The sequence below is a fragment of the Anabrus simplex genome, chromosome 1, assembly GCF_040414725.1.
Source record: "Anabrus simplex isolate iqAnaSimp1 chromosome 1, ASM4041472v1, whole genome shotgun sequence".
Lineage (NCBI taxonomy): Eukaryota > Metazoa > Arthropoda > Insecta > Orthoptera > Tettigoniidae > Anabrus > Anabrus simplex.
The window spans coordinates 139,558,441-139,579,811 of record NC_090265.1 but is presented as its reverse complement, the minus strand read 5'-3'; the positions used below and the strand labels follow the sequence as shown (position 1 = coordinate 139,579,811).

General features: G+C 42.9%; 2 protein-coding genes across 6 annotated transcripts in view; one reads left to right on the top strand and one right to left on the bottom strand.

The window, feature by feature from the left end:
* Nucleotides 1-18,882, top strand: part of LOC136884920 (uncharacterized protein DDB_G0284459) — a 54,927-nt gene extending 36,045 nt beyond the window's left edge. For all 4 annotated transcript variants that reach the window (XM_067157259.2, XM_067157254.2, XM_067157238.2 and 1 more), the window contains 2 exons: nucleotides 2,903-3,079; nucleotides 17,307-18,882. In XM_067157259.2, coding sequence (XP_067013360.2) covers nucleotides 2,903-3,079; nucleotides 17,307-18,288 — 1,159 coding nt within the window. In that variant the 3' untranslated portion in view covers nucleotides 18,289-18,882. The remainder of the gene's footprint in view (nucleotides 1-2,902; nucleotides 3,080-17,306) is intronic.
* A 138-nt stretch (nucleotides 18,883-19,020) lies between these two features.
* LOC136884942 (protein regulator of cytokinesis 1) overlaps nucleotides 19,021-21,371 on the bottom strand; it is a 165,301-nt gene continuing 162,950 nt past the window's right edge. Inside the window, exon 7 of one of the 2 annotated variants that reach the window (XM_067157290.2) lies at nucleotides 19,021-19,745. The gene's annotated coding sequence lies outside the window, so the exon portion shown is untranslated. The remainder of the gene's footprint in view (nucleotides 19,746-21,371) is intronic. The other variant, XM_067157281.2, reaches the window with a different exon arrangement.

Below are 21,371 nucleotides of genomic sequence, written 5' to 3'. Positions count from 1 at the left end.
CTGCAAGAACAATCCAGATACATTCTGCTATGCATGTGGAAGTTTCGTACCAATGAGACAGTGGAGCAATATAACGGAGTTCGTGAGAAAGACCTACAGTGCCTACTTTAGTTTGAAACTTGGAGACCAAGACAAGCCGTGGGCACCACATAAGGCTTCTAGAACCTGTATAGAGCAGTTACGGCAATTGGTGAACGGTAAGCGAACTGCGTTGCCATTCGGTATTCCAGTGGTGTGGCGAGACCCCCCCAGACCAGTACTCACTGCTACTTCTGTTCTGTGAATGTGAAGGGATTTAACAGCAGCAACAAAGGTAACATGTATCCAAGCAGTATTCGATCTGCAGTTTTACCTGTTCCTCATGGCCCTGGTACACCAGTACCACAGCATCCAGAACATTTACAGGGTTGTCCCTCTTCTGAATCTGATGCAGAAATGGTGGGCACTAACTCTATGATTTCTCCCCTGAATGTGTTGAAAAAGAACTTGTTCGGGCGAAGTGCATTAAATGACTTCGTTCGAGATCTTGGCCTTACAAAGGAATCTGCCGAGTTACTTGGGTTGAGACTTTGTGAAAGGAACATGTTGGCAGCAGGGACGACGTACTATTGGTACAGACATCGCAAACAAAAATTTACACCCTTTTTTTCTGAAGAGGGAGCTTTGGTTTACTGCAAGAACAGTCTGGAGGTTATCTTAAAACTAGGAGCACCACACTATGACCCTATTGACTGGAGACTTTTCATCGACGCCTCCAAGCGTAGTTTGAAGTGCGTTCTTCTTCATAATGAAAACAAACTTGCATCTATTCGCTTTGCTCATTCAGTTATTATGCAAGAAACATGCGGAAATCTCAAAATGCTGTTGTGTAAACTGAAGTACCAGGAACACGAGTGGCAAGTGTGTGGTGATTTCAAAGTGAGAGGTATTCTGTTAGGTTTCTGTGTGAGTGGGACAGTCGAGCAAGGTTACATCGCTGGACTCAAAAAGAATGACCACATAGACAATGGATTGTAGGGTCGAAAAACATAAAACAAACTCTTGTTCACAAGAGCACAATACTGTTACCTCCGCTTTATATCAAACTAGGGCTTATGAAGCAATTCGTTAAGGCCCTAAACAATTAAGGAGAATGCTTTCAGTACCTGTGTGCCATCAATTTCCAGGCATCAGTAATTCCAAAATCAAGGAGGGTATTTTCACAGGTCCAGATATCAGAAAACTTCTTTCTGATGCTAATTTTGAAGACGTTATGTGCGCTGCAGAGCGATCGGCTTGGACAGCATTCCGGAGTGTGGTCAAAATCTTCCTTGGAAACACAAAGGATTCAGACTACAAACAAATGGTGGATAGATTGTTTCTTTCCAAGATTTAGGCTGCAAAATGACTTTAAAGTGCATATGTTACATTCACATCTGGACTATTTCTCTGAGAACCGAGGAATGCTGAGCGAAGAGCAAGGAGAAAGATTCCATCAGGATGTACAGGAAATGGAATGCAGATATCAAGGGAAATAGAACAAAAACATGCTGGCAGATTACTGCTGGTTACTAAAGAGGGAAGGTCCAACTACTACTCACACACGAAAAGCAAGGCGAAGACATTTCTTATACTAAGGTAGGACATTATAAAATTGAAACCGTAGACTTACCATTCTCAGTACGTTAGGAGGCTTAATGCGTGGTAAATTTTGGTTGATTTGGCTGTGTTTTTCTACAGATCTGTAAACACAATACACTACATATCTTCATATTATGAGGGTCGAGTCTTTTTTCTCGCAAACAGGAGACAACACGCAAAATCTAAGATATGCATTTGGAAATATAGGGCATGTACTTATGCATAGTGCCTGAAGGCAAATTCTGACTTCAGGAGATTCTCGTAGGAAAGCGACAGAACACAGGCCATTGGTAAACATTGTTTTATTATGGTGTAGACAGCAAATACACAAGACTACGTACAAAGGACAGGTCTCCACTGGTTACAGGCCTTCGAAATAATCACCCAGGGTTTCTACTGTGCGTTGCCAGGGGTGGGGCAGGCGCACTTGATACTCTACCCCGTTTGAACGTCTCCACCCACCTCACCACTGTTCTATAGGACATGGCATTCACATCTAATGCTTCCCGCAGCTCTGCATGGCATTGGCATGCATTTCTGGCACGGAGAACTGCTATTTTAATATACGATCATTGCTCCTGCTTGTTGACTTCCATTTTGTGATGCTCTCACTCACACACTGAACTTGGGGGCATGCTTAGACCCACACTGTTGTTTACATACACCATCTAGTGGCATCATACGCAAGTACATACCATATGTTTCCAAATGCATATCTTAGATTTTCCGTGTTGTCTCCTGTTTGCGAGGAAAAAAATAGTTGCCATGACTTATGACTCGACCTACATATATTCATAAGTATACCAGTGTAAGATAGGAGTGTTCAGATGGGTAAAAATAATAAGAAAGAAGCATTCTTTACATGTGATAATAGTAATCTTGCATGTGCGCATGCTGCATATTTATCAAATTTTCACTTTGAATTTGCACAAAAACCTGATGTTATAGGAAAAAACTGACTTCAGTTCCAGAATCATCATGCCTGAAATATAAAAGATCACTATGTAAACTTCATGCAATGGTCGGAAAGTTTGAATTCGCACGTCAGTGTTATTGGACAGTTCATCTAGAACTCAAACCAGTGATCAGGTACAGGACTGTTATGTTGCCATGCCAACATTTCCTATTGTTGAAAAGTACATAAATGATCAAGTTTACACCACCTGATCAGAATAATCTCATTTTATGGTATAGAAAATTGGTTAGCATTGTACCATTATGCCTCTCAGATATTTAGAAGACATGGCCATTCATTGTATTTATATCATGCTGCATGTTTCAGATTTCCTGTTAAGAAGAGGAAGAAGAATTCTGATTCACCAGAGAATGATGTATCAACAAAACGAAAAAGAAAGAAAAATAAACCAAGTGAAGCATCAAAGAAGGAACGAGAAGTGAAAGTTAAACTGAAGGAGATGAAAATGAAGCTTCAGAAGGAGAAGTTGAAACAGGAGAAAATGTATGTCACATCTTTTGACTTGTTTAGTTGTTCCTTCCATTCAGGCTACCTTTGCATCTAAGCATGTTGACTCGTGCAGTCATTATCTTGCACTGTATTACACAAGCTTCCTCCTCGTAACACACACCTTAAATTTCCCATGATTACGTGACATATTTATTTGTTTTATTTATTTATTGATTTATTTATATATTTATTGTATCTACATGGCTTAAAAATAGAATAATGAACAATGTATACAGGATCCAACCAAAATATGGATGTTTTTAGACTGGCTATAACGTTGGTTAGGAAAGGCGCACGCAGGTAGGAGAAGAGAGGATGAACTACACTTTCCATGCCGTTCTATTCATGATGGAGCTGTGGAACGCTGTGGAGACATTTTTTAAGCAGATGAATCTGTAATTATTAAGCAGCAAAGATTCTGGCAACATTTCAGTGTGCGTCGACATGGCCAAGTTCCTAGTCGCAACATGATATTGCTGTGGGTTAACACTTTCAGAACAACTGCACCAGCATCTAAACAGAAATCAACAAGAAGGCCTGAGATCATCCAGCAGTGGGACAAGCATTTCAGAACAGCCTTGAATGTTCGTCACCCCATTATGCCATTGTTCTGAGTCTTTCTGAATGGTCGGTAAGGAGAATCCTGCATAAATATTTTAAGTTCCACCCGAACAAGTTGGTGGCTGGGCAGAAGTTGAGGCCTCATGATTACAAAAATCGAAGAGCTTTCTCAGTGAAAAATGCTGGAATGATCACTGATGAGGCACACTTCCACCTCTCCGATTATGGGTATAAGTAGCGCTTTCGATACTGTTCGAACACGAATCCACACATCCTTCTTGAGCGTCCCCTTTACAGTGAACATGTAACTGTGTGGTGTTGTTGAGAAGCAGCTTTGGAATAATTGAATAATAGGACAGTCGTGCTGTTCCAGTGAATTTGGATCGCTACATTGTAAAGTTTAGCAACTTTCTGGCACCGAAACTACACAAATGCCATGTTGATACAGGACAACTTTGGTTCCAGCAAGATGATGCAACAGCATACAGAACTAGAACTTCAGTGGCAGTTTTAAGCCATATGCCTGAATGTGTCATTTCCCGCCGTAGTGAAGTTGCGTGTGATTATTTTCTTTGGGTGTACCTTAAGAAAAAGTTTACAAGGCCAAATCCCGCACAGCAAATGATCTCAAGGAAGCAATTCGTGATGAAATTTCGCCGATACCTAAAGATATGGCACAGCGTGCTATGGGGAACTTCAGAAGGTGGCTCAAGGAGTGCACGAGATACAGTGGACATAATTTGGAGGATATTATCAAAACCTAAGTATTGTTCCAAGACATTTCTTCCTGGTCATTATTGTAATGGTTATAGCGTCCGCCATGCCAACTTGCTATGGGCCGGGCTCGTCACCGTATAGGCCCACCCCCTTATGCTTTCAACTGCGCCAATCACGAGCAATACTTAAGTGCTAGACCGGCCCCTCCCACTTCCGTCCGCGGTCCAGCAGCAGAGGACTATGGAAATTACTTGATGATTAATCTGGAGTCTTCCATCTCGCGGGGTTCCTGGATACATCTAGCATCCAGATTGTTCTAGAGGGGTTGGCACAGCTATATAAGAGAGGAGTAACTTGCCTGGAGTTAGTGAGAGTTAGATTGAGTTAGAAGATGGTGTGGTTCAGTTGTAAGCGACTGCCAGTGTAGTGAAGTGTGTGCACTGCCATGATTATCGGACTAGCGTGCTACAGTGCGGACTGACGACGAAGGAGAGAACATGTAGCCGTGCAACGTGGGACCTTGTGTGTGAATGTAAAACTGTGTAGCGCGAGAACAAGTGAGAAACTAAGGGAGAGAGAGGGTGCGAACAGTGTAAGTGTGTGTTATGAGCAAAAGTTGTGTGTAGTTTAGTGCGTAGATAATAAATCTTAGTATAGAAGCTACCAGTCTAGTGTTCATTGATCCTACTACCCCGCCAACTCATTACAACTGGTGTCAGAATCGGGATCGACTGGTAGCAGTAATTTCGTAACTAGGAATTTCTAGTGAATCGTAAAATGGATAGCGAACAGTTTCAGGCTCTCCTCAATAAGTTCACCGAAATCTCATCCAAACAGGACGAAATGAAGATGTACTGAAACTGGAATTAAATGAACTTAAGGTTGGACAAGGTAAATTAGAACAGGAAATGTGCTCTCTCGAAAGAAAATTAGTGTGATATTATGCAGGACGTACAGGAATTGGTTGAAAAACAGATCAAAGAAATACCGCAGGTTGTGGAGTCAGGGGTTCGAGACCTGAAAGAAGAAGTTGCCCTGCGTACAAGTGACAGCCATGGAGACTCGTGGTAGGGCCACCTACAGTGACTCCAGTGCCAGGAAGGTAAAACCCCTGCATTTCGATGGGACAACATCTTCGCGGACCTTCCGGGCCCAATTCGAGACCGTGTGCGGGCACAGCGGTTGAACATCGGAGGAAAGGGCCATGTACCTAATCGCTGGACTACAAGGACCAGCAGCGGAAGTACTACACAGCCTTCAGCCGGGTGCCACTTACGACGAGATTGTTAGAGCGGTCAAAAACCGATATGGTGACCACCAGCCTTCCGAGACCAGCTGAGGAAGAGGACCCAGCGCGCAAATGAGACGTTGCAAGAATTCGCGCAAGATGTGGATCAGCTAGCCCACAAGGCTCTGGATGGGCTGCCTCAGGACCACATTCAGCGGGAAGCAGCCTATACATTCATTGATGGGCTCCACGACGCTGAGATCCGTCAAAAGCTGATGCTCATTGGGGAGCTCATTGACGTTAGCCCGGAGGATGGAGGCAGTGACGGGAACAGAGGCACCGTCACCAGGAATACGAGCCGTGAGAAGCGAGGACATGCCGGAGACCCGCGCCATTGCAGGAAAACGATGCACGCCGAGACGCCGGTGCACCGAGGTCACCTGTTGGAATTGCAGCGAGCATGGCCACCTGCGGAGGAACTGCCGTATGGAGGCAGCCCCTGATCAGTAAAACAAGTAAGGGCCGACAAGGAGAGGGGCTTACTGACACTGTAACTACCATCCCCTCGTTTCATGCTAAATGTGGTCACCGAGCGGAGCGACAACAGCTTAATCGCCGACGGTGGCTCGGAGACAGGCCGTGCCGGGTCACGATAGACATGGGGGCGGCATTGACCATCGCCAGGCTGGACATCGCTGAGGTACAGCCAGAGAGGGAACCCAACCGCCCTTGCGCGCTGCGAACGGCCTCAGGAGACACCATCCCTGTCTTGAAGGAGGCGTTACTTCAACTCACACTGGGACAACAGCGCCTATGAGTCTGGGCCTTAGTCACCACCATCACGGATGAGATCATCCTGGGCCTAAACGCGCTACGGGCATACGAGGCGAGTGCCGACGTGAGACGACTTGTGTTGTGGCTCGGCAAACAAGAGATAATGCTGCGACGCCCAGGGATGCAACCTCGAGTAACACAATTAATGTTGGCTAGTGACAAAGTGATACCAGCCAACAGCAAGATGATGGTTATGGCACGGTTAGAGGAACCCATACAAGGGGATAGCGTGCTCGTGGAACCCGGTTCGCCGACCGCCGATCAAGGACTCTACCTGGACAGGATGCTCGTCCCGGCTGTACGAATATTGAATTCGACATCGCGGGAGCAGAGGGTATCCAGTGGGACTGAGCTTGGGATTTGTGAACCAGTCATGTGCATCATGCCAGTGGACGACAAAGACGCACAGACCCTGGAACCAGGCGAAGGATTGGATAAGCTCCGGAAGATTATATCCTACGCTTGGAAACATTTAGAGGCAAGACAGCTCAGGGAGGTTAAGAAACTAATCCATCAGTTTCAGGACATCTTCACTGCTACCGCAGGTGACTACGGAAAGACGGATAGAGTGTACCATCACATTAACACCAGCGATGCCGCTCCAATCCGACAGCCACCTCGTAGGGTACCCCGGCGAAGAAGGTGGAAATCGACCAGATGCTAGATGACATGGAGCAGCAGGGAGTCATCGAGGAGTTGAACAGCCTTTGGTCCTCGCCAGTCATCCTGGTGAAGAAAAAGAATGGTGAACTCCGTTTCTGCGTCGATTACCGAAAGTTGAACGACGTCACGAAGAAGGACTGTTTCGCGTTACCTTGGATAGATGACACCCTGGACACGTTATTTGGAGCCCAGTGGTTTTCGACTTTGGACCTGAAGTCTGGATACTGGCAAGTAGCGCTCCATCCGGAAGACAAAGAGAAGACAGTGTTCTCAACCGGCCAAGGGCTCTACCAGTTTACCATGGTGCCCTTCGGCCTCTGCAACGTGCCGGCGACTTTCGAGCAACTTGTGAAGGCCATACCGAGAGGGCTAATTCACAACGCTTGTCTCGTGTATCAGGACGACATAATTATTGTGGGACGCACGTTCAGTGAGCACGTGGAGAACCTGCAGAAAGTGTTTGAGAGGCTACTTGGGGCTCACCTAAAGTTAAATCCCGGAAAATGTCAGCTGTTCCACAAGGAGGTGCGCTACCTAGGCCACATTGTGTCATCGGAGGGAGTAGCCACATATCCAGAGAAGTTAGAAGCTGTCAGGGACTGGCCGGTGCCGAAGGACAAGCGAGAACTAAGGAGTTTCCTCGGCCTTTGCATGTACTACCGCAGATTTATAGCTGGCTACGCAGACATCTCAAAGCCTCTTACACGGCTCACCGAGGAGAGGTTTTCCAATGGTCAAGCGAGGCGGAGGCTGCCTTCCGGAAGCTGAAGGAGTCACTGTGTACAGCACCCATCCTCGGATACCCCAAGCCTGGGGAGAAGTTCATCGTCGATACAGACGCCAGCGATATGGGAATTGGTGGGGTGCTGTCACGAGCGCAAGACGGCCAAGAGAAGGTGATCGCCTATTTTAGCAAGACATTGTCAAAAGCTGAGAGAAATTACTGTGTGATGCGCCGGGAATTGCTGGCCATCATGAAGACCTTGGAGCACTTCCACAAGTATCTGTATGGGCAGCCTTTCTGCCTGCACACCGACCACTCCACAATGACCTCACTCCTAAGCTTTAGAAACCTGGAAGGACAGACAGCTCGCTGGATGCAACGCCTTCAGGAGTATGACTTCACCACCGAGCACCGACAAGGAAAGAAGCACTGCAACGCCAACGCTCTATCCAGAAGACCGTGCCCTAAGAACTGTACACACTGCCAGAAAGTGGAGAAACAAGCGGGCATCGTTGACGTCCGGGCCGTGAAGGCCACCGCTGCTGAAGGATGGGATCGAGACGCCCTCAGGAAGGAGCAGCTGAAGGCCGACGACATCGGGCTGATCATACGAGAAGTAGAGTCGTGACAGAGGCCGGAATGGAAAGACATCGCCGAATGCAGTCCAACCTATAAGGCGTACTGGGCCCAGTGGTCGTCTGTCATGGTTAGTGATAGGGTACTTACCCACGCGTGGGAATCAACCGACGGAAAGAAGCACATTGCACAGCTGATAATTCTTAGGAACATGAGAAAAGAGGTGCTGACTGAGTTGGATTTGGGCACTACTGCCGGCCACTTGGGAGTAAATAAGACCCTAGATCATGCCTGGCAGCGTTACTACTGGGTGCACTTAAGGGACGATGTTGAGAGGATGTGCCAGCTGTGTGACACCTGCATGGCGAGCCGGGGACCATGTACCAGAAGTAGGGGCCGAATGATGCAGTGCAACGTTGGAGCACCATTCATAAGGATCGCCATTGATGTCGCTGGACCATTCCCCAAATCTGACGCCGGGAACCATTACCTACTCCTGGCTATGGACTACTTCAGGTGGCCGGAGGTCTACGCCGTCCCGAACCAAGAGGCATCGACAGTGGCCGATGTCTTGGTCAAGAACTTCTTCTGTCGATTCGGTGTTCCGAGGGAACTTCATAGCGACCAAGGCAGAAACTTTGAGTCCAGGCTAATGCAAGAGGTTCTGCAACGCTTAGGAGTGCGGAAGACCCGTACGATGCCTCTCCACCCTCGGTCGGCATGGTGGAACGTTTTGTGAAAACCGTCGAGGAGCACCTCAGGAAGGTGGTTTCGGCGCACCAGAAGGACTGGGACGAGAGGGTCGCATTCTTCTTGATGGCCTATCGAACGTCCACCCATGAGACAACGGGCATGACACCTGCCAACATGGTCTTTGGAAAGGAGCTCCGCCTGCCATGCGATCTAATGTTCGGGTCGGCACCAGACCAGCAGCAACCAGCGACAGACTATGCATGGGAGTATGTGGATCAGCTCAACGACATCCGCAATTATGCCTGACATCATCTAAGTGTAACCAGCGACCGGATGAAAGCCTGGTACGACATGCTCGCGAAATCTGCGGGTTTCCAGGAAGGTGACAGAGTGTGGCTGTACTGTCCGGTGCGGATGAAAGGGAAGTCACCGAAACTGCAGCCACAATGGGAAGGCCCATATACAATCGTCACCAGAATCAACGACGTCTACTGGATCCGGCGGCCTCCCCGAGGGAAGATGATGGTTGTTCATCTGGATCGCTTGGCACCGTATCGTGAAGCAGCTCGGGACGAGCAGCCTTAAGGAGGGGGCAGTGTAACGATTACAGCGTCCACCATGCCAACTTGCTATGGGCCGGGCTCGTCACCGTATAGGCCCATCCCCTTACGCTTCAACCGAGCCAATTACGAGCAACACTTAAGTGCTAGGCCAGCCCCTCCCGCTTCCGTCCGCGGTCCAGCAGCAGAGGACTATGGAAATTACTCGACGATTAATCTGGCGTCTTCCATCTCGCGAGGTTCGTGGATACATCTAGCATCCAGACTGTTCTAGAAGGGTCGGCGCAGCTATATAAGAGAGGAGTGTCTTGCCTGGAGTTAGTGAGAGTTAGATTGAGTTGGATGATGTTGCGGTTCAGTCGTGAGCGACTGCCAGTGTAGTGAAGCGTGTGCACTGCCGTGATTATCGGACTAGCGTGCTACAGTGCGGACTGACGGCGAAGGAGAGAACGTGTAGCCGTGCGACGTGGAACCTTGTGTGTGAATGTAAAACTGTGTAGCGCGAGAACAAGTGAGAAACTAAGGCAGAGAGAGCGCGGGAACTGTGTAAGTGTGTGTTATGAGCAAAAGTTGTGTGTAGTTTAATGCGTGGATAATAAATCTTAGTATAGAAGCTACCAGTCTAGTGTTAATTGATCCCACTACCCCGCCAACTCGTTACTTTATTAAGGCGACACTCCAAAGATAAAAATTGATATTTTGGCAAGACAAATTTTATGACTGGAATTGAAAGGATCGAGTTTCTTCTTTCTTGTCACAAAGTTATTCCGTTGAATTCAAACAATTTATCACTTTAATAATGCTTTGTTTGTCGGTCTGCACACAGCAGAAATTGGCGTGGCATTTGCTGAACTGATTTGTTAGGTAGTGATGTCATTGTCATGTTTCCATTCAATCAAATATGCCTGTTCTTGGCAGTTATGCACCCATGGGATGGGCCAACAACCACCTGCCCCCCTTCTCCTGATATATTTATGCGGAATCCATCTCTAAGATCTACCATATTTCTGAATGAATTTATAAAGCCTGGTACAGACTAATACCTCCTCTGCGAACCATGTGACCTTGCCGCGGTGGGGAGGAATGCGTGGTCCAATGATGCAGATAGTCGAGCCGCAAGTTCCACCATATCGGATGGGTATCTGTTGAGAGACCAGACTAACGAATGGTTCAACGAAAGGGGGGTAGCAGCCTTTCGGTAGTTGCAAGGGCGGCAGTCTAGATCATTGACTGATACGTCCTTGTAATAATACTCAACATGGCTTAGCTGTGTTGATGCTGCTACACGGCTGAAAGCAACGGGAAACTACAGCCGTAACTAACTCCCGAGGACATGCAGCTCTCTGTATGAATGATGTACTGATGCTGGCTTCCTCCCGGGTAAAATATTCCAGAGGTTAACTAGTCCCCCATTCGGATCTCCGGGTGGGGACTACACGAGAGGGGGCGATCATCAGGAAGATGGATACTGACATTCTGTGAGTCGGAGCGTGGAATGTTAGAAGTTTGAATCATTGTGGTAGATTAGAGAATCTGAAAAGGGAGATGGATAGGCTAAAGTTAGATGTAGTTGGTATAAGTGAAGTACGTTGGCAGGAAGAACAAGATTTTTGGTCAGGCGACTACCGAATTATCAACACAAAATCAAACAGGGGAAATGCAGGAGTTGGTTTAATAATGAATTACAAAATAGGGCAGCGGGTAAGCTACTACGACCAGCATAGTGAAAGAATTATTGTCGTCAAGATAGACACCAAACCAATGCCCACCACAATAGTGCAGGTCTATATGCCTACTAGTTCAGCGGATGAATGAAGAAATCGAAAGAGTATACGAGGAGATAGAAGATCTAATACAATATGTAAAAGGTGACAAGAATCTAATTGTGATGGGAGACTGGAATGCAGTGGTAGGCCAAGGAAGAGAAGGTAGTACAGTAAGAGAATTTGGATTGGGACAAAGGAACGAAAGAGGAAGTCGGCTGGTTGAATTCTGCACTGATCATAATTTAGTCCTTGCCAATACTTGGTTCAAACACCACAAATGACGGCTGTATACATAGACGAGACCTGGAGACACTGGAAGGTATCAAATAGACTTCATTATGATTAGGCAGAGATTCAGAAACCAGGTGTTGGATTGCAAAACTTTCCCAGGAGCAGACGTGGACTCTGACCACAACTTGTTGTTCATGAAATGCCATCTGAAGTTGAAGAAAGGAAAGAATGCAAGGAGATGGGATCTAGACAAGTTGAAAGAAAAGAGTGTGAGGGATTGTTTCAAGGAACATGTTGCACAAGGACTAAATGAAAAGGCTGAAGGAAACACTATAGAGGAAGGAGTGGAGAGTCATGAAAAATGAAGTCAGTAGGGCTGCTGAAGAAATGTTAGGAAGGAAGAAAAGATCAACTAAGAATCAGTGGATAACTCAGGAGATACTAGACTTGATTGATGAACGACGAAAATACAAGAGTGCTAGAAATGAAGAAGCCAGAAAAGAATACAGACGATTAAAGAATCAAGTGGATAGAAAGTGCAAGATAGCTAAGGAAGAATGGCTGAAGGATAAGTGCAAGGATGTCGAAGGCTGTATGGTCCTGGGAAAGGTAGATGCTGCATACAGGAAAATCAAGGAAACCTTTGGAGAGAGGAAATCTAGGTGTATGAATATTAAGAGTTCAGATGGAAAGCCACTTCTAGGGAAAGAAGACAAAGCAGAAAGATGGCAGGAGCATATACAACAGTTGTATCAAGGTAAAGATGTAGATAATTTGGTTGTGGAACATGAAGAGGCTGTTGATGCTGATGAAATGGGAGACCCAATTTTGAGGTTAGAGTTTGACAGAGCTGTGAGTGACCTCAATAGGAACAAGGCACCTGGAATTGATGACATTCCCTCTGAATTACTGACTGCCTTAGGAGAAACCAGCATGGCAAGGTTAATTTCATTTAGTGTGCAAGATGTATGAGACAGGAGAAGTCCCACCCGATTTTCGGAAGAATGTTGTTATACCTATTTCCAAGAAAGCTGGTGCTGACAGGTGTGAAAACTACCGCGCCATCAGTTTAGTATCTCATGCCTGCAAAATTTTAACACGTATTATTTACAGAAGAATGAAAAAACAAGTTGAAGCTGAGTTGGGAGAAGATCAGTTTGGCTTCAGAAGAAATGTAGGAACACGTGAAGCAATCCTGACTTTACGTCTGATCTTAGAGGATGGAATCAAGAAGGACAAGCCCACGTATATGGCATTCGTAGATCTAGAAAAGGCATTTGATAATGTTCATTGGACCAAGCTGTTTATGATTCTGAAGATGATAGGGATCAGATACCGAGGACGAAGAATTATCTAGGCTACAATCTGTATAAAAATCAATCTGCAGTGATAAAAATCAAGGGCTTTGAAAAAGAAGCAGCAGTCCAGAAAGGAGTGAGGCAAGGCTGCAGTTTGTCCCCTCTCCTTTTCAATGTTTACATAGAACAGGCAGTAAAGGAAATCAAAGAGAAATTTGGAAAGGTAATCACAGTCCAAGGAGAAGAAATCAAAACCTTGAGATTTGTCTATGATATTGTTATTTATGTGAGACTGCAGAAGATCTCAAAGTTGCTGAATGGTATGGATGAAGTCTTGGGTAAGGAGTACAAGATGAAAATAAATAAGTCCAAACCAAAAGTAATGGAGTGCAGTCGAACGAAGGCAGGTGATGTAGGAAATATTAGATTAGGAAATGAAGTCTTAAAGGAAGTAGATTAATATTGTTACTTGGGTAGTAAAATAACTAACGATGGCAGAAGTAAGGAGGACATAAAATGCAGACTAGCACAAACAAGGAAGAGCTTTCTTAAGAAAAGAAATTTGCTCACTTCAAACATTGATATCGGAATTAGAAAAATGTTTTTGAAGACTCGTGTGGAGCGTGGCATTGTATGGAAGTGAAACATGGATGATAACTAGCTCAGAAAGAAAGAAAATAGAAGCTTTTGAAATGTGGTGTTACAGAAGAATGATGAATGTTAGATGGATAGATCGAATCATGAATGAAGAGATACTGAATCGAATTGGTGAGAGGAGATCGATTTGGCAAAATTTGACGAGAAGAAGAGATAGAATGATAGGACACATCTTAAGACACCCAGGACTTGTTCAGTTTGTTTTTGAAGGAAGTGTAGGTGGTAAGAACGGTAGGGGTAGACCAAGGTATGAATATGACAAGCAGATTAGAGCAGATGTAGGATGCAATAGTTACGCAGAAGTGAAAAGGTTAGCACAGGATAGGGTGGCATGGAGGGCTGCATCAAACCAGTCTATGGACTGATGACTCAAACAACAACAACAACAGTCTAATATTTCAGTACTCGACTGTCATTGAGCAACAAGCTTGTATTGGTATTCCTGATGGTACCACAATAGTGCCAACAACTGTAAGTTTTGTTATTCTTGTACATTTAATCTTTTTTGTGAGTTCTGTGTTAGTAGCCAGTCTGTTGACTTTTGTGAAGTACGCACACAAGTAACCTCGTGTAGTTGCGTATCAAGATACTATTATTATTGAAAGATAGTGTGCTGCAATAATTGATAGCTTGTATCCAATGGAATAAACAATAGGCGTAAACATAAATCAGCCTAAGCTAAGCGACGATTTGCTGAACTTTTGATAGGAAAGAGATGGGGATCAAGCTGTTACCGAACAAGAGTCCTATTGAAGAAACCAGGGATAAAAGGTCATGAAATGTTATCGGAATCAGATTGTTCTCATCAGAAAAGTGTCACATCAACTTCGAGCCATGTATGTCCTGCACCTATATCCAACAATCGTGATATGACAGAACCTAAAATCCCCATAATTTTGACTCAGGAAAAGTTGCATTGTGAAAAACAAAATGCAGGTAAATCATTTTCCATTCTTTGGAGAAGGAAAAGAAGAGACAAGCTTCCAGAGTTACCAGTATTCATTCAGAAGCTGCTGAGAAAGGAAAGAAAGGAAAAACATATGGTTCTGGTGACTTTTAGGTAATGAATCAGGGAAGAACATAACTTAAACTTTGCTTTAATTTTCCCGCCAGTTGTAATTTTACACTTAAATCCCATTTTTCTCCCATAATACTCTGCCAAATGTAACAAAATTTGTGTGGTATATGTATCACAGCTATATTAGGAAACCTGCATATCGAATTTTTTATTGCAGAATTTTTTCAAGTAGTAGGGATTTGTAAGTCAAAAATTTTAGAACATAAAAATTACACAAACCTTAGTACGATATATCTCCTTATGTAAATTACTAGCTGATGTACCCGTGCTTCACTACGGGATTCTCCAATAGACTGACTTTGTGGTTTTCCTAACTGAAGTCAACATAGGTCATTACAAAAGCGTCAGTAAGAATGTAACGATTAAAAGCAATGTTGTGATGTAAAATACTCAATCAAATAAAAAAAAATGTACATTTTCTCACTTTTAATGAACAGTACTACGGTGCCGATCTAACAGTCCAAAGATCCAGAGCTGGAATGACCAGGCCGCAGACAGTCGTGAACACTCTTCTGCCATTATTCCGTGAAATATGCACACTGCTTATTCCAATCAGTGCCTCAGAGTAGGGATTGAATAGCTGGAATACTATGATGAACCATTGTTACGTACCAGTAATATCAGGAAATTTATGAACCAGAGGAAAGAAGAAAGTTATCTAACTCCCCAGCTACTTCCCACCAATATTCAGACAGGTTGTTACACTCGGTATGACCGGGCGAGTTGGCCGTGTGGTTAGGAGCGCGCAGCTCTGAGCTTGCATCCGGGAGATAGTGGATTCGAACCCCATTGTCGGCAGCCCTGGAGATGGTATTCCGTGGTTTCCCATTTTCACACCAGGCAAATGCTGGCTGGGGCTGTACCTTAATTAAGGCCAAGACCACTTCTTAGCCCTTTCCTATCTTATCATTGTCATAAGACCTATCTGTGTCAGTGCGATATAAAGCACATTTTTTAAAAATACTCGGTACGCAGCAGTAATCCTGTCTATCGGAGATGAAGGCAACAGAAGAGACAAAGCACATAACAACAATGGTCAATGCAATGTTATTGTTGGTCAATTTTATGAGCTTTCTATATTGTAGGCCTTCACATTGTTTTCTTTCGACTCTGTGATATTATGGCATCTTATAAAATTATTAATAGCGTAGACTGTATTTCCTTATTCTCAGATTGTACACACAGATTTTTATTACATTCTGTTTACCCATTTTCTCATTACTCCGTGCTAATATGGACTTAGTAAGAAAAATCCAAATTCATGAATGTCTCTGTAATCATAGCCAGTATGGTAACAATGTATAAGACATAAATGATCAGAAATTTAATACTATATAAATTTATAGTTATGTGGTATTTATCGATACGACCACTAATAACATAAATATTTGAGAATTAAATTTTAGGCCTTCTCCTAAACTACCATTTCACTCAGTGTGAATACAATTATTTATGGCCTATATTATATCGACTTACTCCCCGACTTTGCATACCGATTTTCATTAAGATAGGACCACTAATAACAAATATTTGAGAATTACATTTGAGGCCTTCCCCTAAACTACCCTTCTTCTCAGCGTGAATATAATTATTTATAGCCTAGATTGTAGCGACTTATTCCCCAACTTTGCCTACCAATTTTCATTAATGTACGATCACTAATAACATAAATATTTGAGAATTACTTTTAAGGTCTTCCCCTAAACTACCATTTCACTCAGCGTGAATAAAATTGTTTATTGCCTAGATTGTAGTGACTTATTTCACAACTTTGCATACCGATTTTCATTCAATTCTCTTCAGCCGTTTTCTCGTGATGCGTGTACGTACATACATACATACATATACATACATGCAGACAGACAGAAATTACGGAAAATTAAAAAGTGCATTTCCTTGTTACGGTGGACACGACTGATACAGAAATACCTTCCTTTTTAAATTCTGAGCAATGTACAGACAAAACTCTTATTTGATATGTACAAATGTACAGAAAAATTGATATGTAGTGCTTTTTAAAGAAGTATCATCAACCTAATTGCAAATTTTCATTAACATGTTAGTTAAATTTCATGAAAGAAATGGAATTAAAAAATTCAAAGTTATTTTGGAAAAACTATTAATTGTATATGGAAGAAATGTTCGTGATATCTCTACTGTACTATAGGTGACATTCCCACAAATTTTCGTGAAAATCCATGCATTAGGTAAAAATATCTGTTTATCTCAGGAGTGTCGCCTTAAATGGCAGCAATATTTCTTCTCTATGAACGAATAAATATCAACATATATTTAAGTACATCTTTGTTTTTTAATTTCTCAAACCATCAGATCTTATTCCAGACCCTGTACAATATACTGGCTTAGTCGTCCTAAGTTGTTACAGCTAAATAACGCAGAAAGCTTTGCGCTTTGAAGGTACCATCTGTAATTAGAACACTAAGTATGGCACTGCCAAGTGACAGGGTGAGGAAACAATAATTTGCTACATGCAATACAAACTTTGAGTTGCTCTTTCATCAGCTCAAAAAACAGACGGCTAAAGTTGGTTGTATAGCCATAATAAACACATGTACACCTGGTACATCCAGTCAATTCTTTTCATTAGTTACCTTTGTTTTTCTTTCTATTCCAGGGAATTGGAGGGGGTTATTCTTCGCCTGCAACGAGCTAAGCTACTTTTGGAAATGGAGAAACTCTCAGAGGAACGTGAAAGAATTGCAGTAGAAAAAAGCATCATATCATTAAGATACGATATTCTATCTCTTCATTCACAGTTTTCTGGTCTTTCTAGCCATGTAACTTGGAGACCTTGCTCTTCAAGTGGTGATAATAATAAAGAGGACAGCACATTTGTAACTGCTAATACAGTAAACAATGGAACTTTATCATCTAACAGTAAGACTGTAGGCACTGTTACAGATCCTACTGTAAAAACTTCGTCTCTCGGCTCACAATGTCAGAAAAAATTGACTCATTTGAGCGCAACTGATAATAGTGTACCAACTAACCTGGGGTTGGCTAGTAATTCTTCAGTATCAGAAGCACATAGGAAAGTCCCTGTTTTTTATTTGTGTAGCACTGATCCAAACATGAAAGGAAATATTGGTATTGCTGCTCCTCTCCACGCAGGACAGGTTAAGAAAGGTGTCCTTTCCAGGAAGAAATCAAGTCCAGTTGCAGTGGAACCTAGACAGCAACCTGCTCCCATAGCCATCCAGCCAAGAATTCAGCATCCACAGACTATAGGAGCACAGCCTTCTGTTGTAACATCAAAGGTGTCTGTGATGGTGGGGGAACCCGAGTTGCCTCCAATGTTCCCCTGTGTGAAAAACAGATCAAAGGAACGCTTTATTCTTCCTGCAACTAGTATGTTGGAAAATACAGTGGTTTCTAGAACTAGTGCAGTGAGATTGATTGATACTAGGTCCTTCTCAGCTTTCAACCAGCCATGGAAACAGATTACAAATACTGACAGTGTACAGCACAGCAGTGTAATTGTTAGTGATAAATTTGTTGGGAATAAATTGAATAAGGGGGAGGATATTATCATACCCGATAATTTATATGATGATGAGAGAACAGAAGTGAAGCTTGAACTGCAAAGTAATTCATAACACTGTGAAGTGTCTGTCTAGAATGATATTTTTTACAGACATGTAAATATTTTTGGAGAGAGGTCCACCTTATCAGTAACAAAAACAATATATTTACATATTAGAATACAATTAATATCATGTGAGACATGTTTCATCCCTTTTTTCTGGACTTCCTCAGCCACTTACTGAATAAGAACAAATTCCAATAGATACATAAAAGATATATACTAAAAGATGTGACTATATAATCTGCTGTTTATCTTAAAAAAACATGTTGCAGTAGTATGAAATATTTGGACATTTATTATGAGTATTAGAGTACATCATTTATCTAGCTTTTGAAATTTGTTCTGATTCAATAAGTGGCTGAGGAAGACCAAGAAAAAGGGACGAAACATGTCTCACTTGATATTAATTGTATTCTATTATATAAATATATTGTTTTTTGTACCAATAAGGTAGACCACTCTAAAAAAAATATTAAATGCTTAATCAATCTACTGTCGGTACGGACTTTCAACATGAAATTTATTTCATGTGAGAGGTCCAAAATAATGTATACACAATTTTTATAGCAGTTTTTTAAATGCAAATTTGTACTGTATTATGTGATTTAGTGTATTATTAAGTTGTCTCTAAAATGGGCTACAGTCTCTACACCTTCTTGTGGTCTATCGGGAGAGTCGAATGAAATGGATTAGGCATGTTTGATGTTCAAACAACAACACCAGTTTGGAGTGGTATTTCCATGTCGATAACATGTACAATTCTGAAGGAAGTGAAATGGAGATATTCACCACTTTATTGTCTGATGAAGTTCAGTTTAAATTAAATAGTACTCGCCCACCATGTTTGTGTTTACTGGGCTCCAGAAAATCCTTGCATTCATGTGGACAAAGCAGTCGATTTACTGAGGGTATTTTTACCATTCTTTTTTTAGTAGTTCACTGGCATTGCATACCTCAAAATATTCTGCGTGTACCATTTTACCAGCCCTCTATGTGCCTTGTGTGCATGAGCAGTTTTACTTCTGGCGCGGTGGTGCATAAGCTCACTCACTCCCATCATTATTTGAGAGGTTATATTTTGGTAAAATGCCACCAGGACAATGGATAGAATGAAGAGGTATGGTTGAATCCCTTGTTCACTTTTCTCTGACTTAACACCCTTCAACTTCTACCTGTGTTATTTATTATTAGTTACTGCTGCTAATTGCTTACAAACTGCACAGGAACGCGTAATCCAGCAACGGAAGCAGAAGATGGTTTTAGTAAGCAGGTTCAGACATGGGGATCCCTATTCAGCAATACCTGTGGCGATAGGTCATTGGTACGATCGAAGTGGACTCGCCAGGCATGCTGCTGAATACAGGACCAGACATCAGATGGGGCTTACCACAATATTGATGGCAGCTTCGGTTGTAGCGGTCCTACTGATCATCGAAGGTGTGGAAACAAATCCTGGACTCGGTCCTGCTGGATGAGATAAAGGAAATTGTCAAGGAGGCATGCTTGGTGGAGCAGCCCAGGTAACTTCTAGAAGTTCAAGCCAAGGAATTAAGAGAATATTGAAGGATTACTTGAAAGAGGAACTAAAGGAAGTAATAGGGATAGTGGTGCAGAACAACAAGGAACCAGTTTGCGCACGCACACACACACACTCTCTCTCTCTCTCTCTCCTGTCACAAGGCTAAGTCAGTTCCACAGTTATTTTTGTAGTACGCTAGTGCAGCCACTTAGTTTACAGTTCATGCACCACAGTCTCCTCAAATCCTGTATGTCATTCACTGTTCGTTGCTTGCTGACTTCTCTCATTCTTCACCAGAGACACACACGTTCACTCACAGCAGCTGGACACGAAAGACTAAATTCCTCGGTGACAGACCGAACAGAACGAATGCTCACTTCAGACAGAACTGCCCTCGTTGCACTGACTTCTCAACTCGGACTGTCCCTCAACTCAAACTACTTGAGCTCTTCTGGCCCATCGTAAATAGAGAAACCGACCCTTCCAAATATTTCCCTAAAGGAGAAACTCTTAGAGTGTTCTCGATTCCGAATGATCTGAGTTCACTTTCCAGGTATTTCTCCCATCATTGGAAGACCTTCAGTGAGATAATGGTGTGGTGGCAGAGAGGATTGGCCTTGCACACCTGGCTCATTCCTGTTTGGCTTATTGCGTGATAAGTAGGTGTCGCTCATGGCCAGGATCAGGCTAAGTTGCTCCCCCCAAGGTCTTATAATAAAATAGCAGACACCATCACAGTACTGTTGAAAATCAGTTACACTGTCTGCACCATGAGAGGAAATTGAGGTGGTCTTGTAGAGCAATCCCTGTAAACACTTTAGCTATCATTCGTGCAGTTCTTCACCAAAATCAGAAGAGTCTGGGTGGTAATGGTGACATTTGGAGCACCGGAAGTGATTGCAGTAGTTAGACATTCCTTGAATATCAACATAAATCTAGTAATAGAAATTTCACGTTGAAGTGTGTGTACATGTTTTTGAACCCCTCTATATACATTGTATAGCAGTCTGGTCTTCAGGTTCTAACTGAATAGCAAGGGAGTGGCTGTGGCAGGCTTGAGCAATCTTACTGAATCCACAAGCAATATGTATAGATGATACTGAAGCTGCAAGAGAATTGGCCTGCAAATAAATTTGCTTGTTCATACAAGAGCATGTACTGTGCATATTTTTGAATAAATTACTAATGCTAACATTAGTTAATATTCTCACTGGATATACAGGTATTAGAAAAGGGCATATTTTCCTATTGTTTATTTAACAGATCAATCTGTCATTTTTCCAGTCAACAAATTTTGGGAGAAAAATTGTCAATTTTTTAATGTATGTTCACACTGTCAATGTTTCTGTTTCACTTCATTATTTTAAATATGACCGTGTTTATTAATACTGCCCCTAATTCTTGTGTTTATAACTATTTGTATGGTATATGGAATGAAGTTTTAACTTATGGATAAAAATTAACAGTGTTTGCCATGGTGGAAGAGGCCTGATGGATAATGTGTTTGACTGTCATGTAAGAGGTTGGGGCTAATTTCTCTTGCCAAATAGAACATTAAGAATGTTAAATTGTCA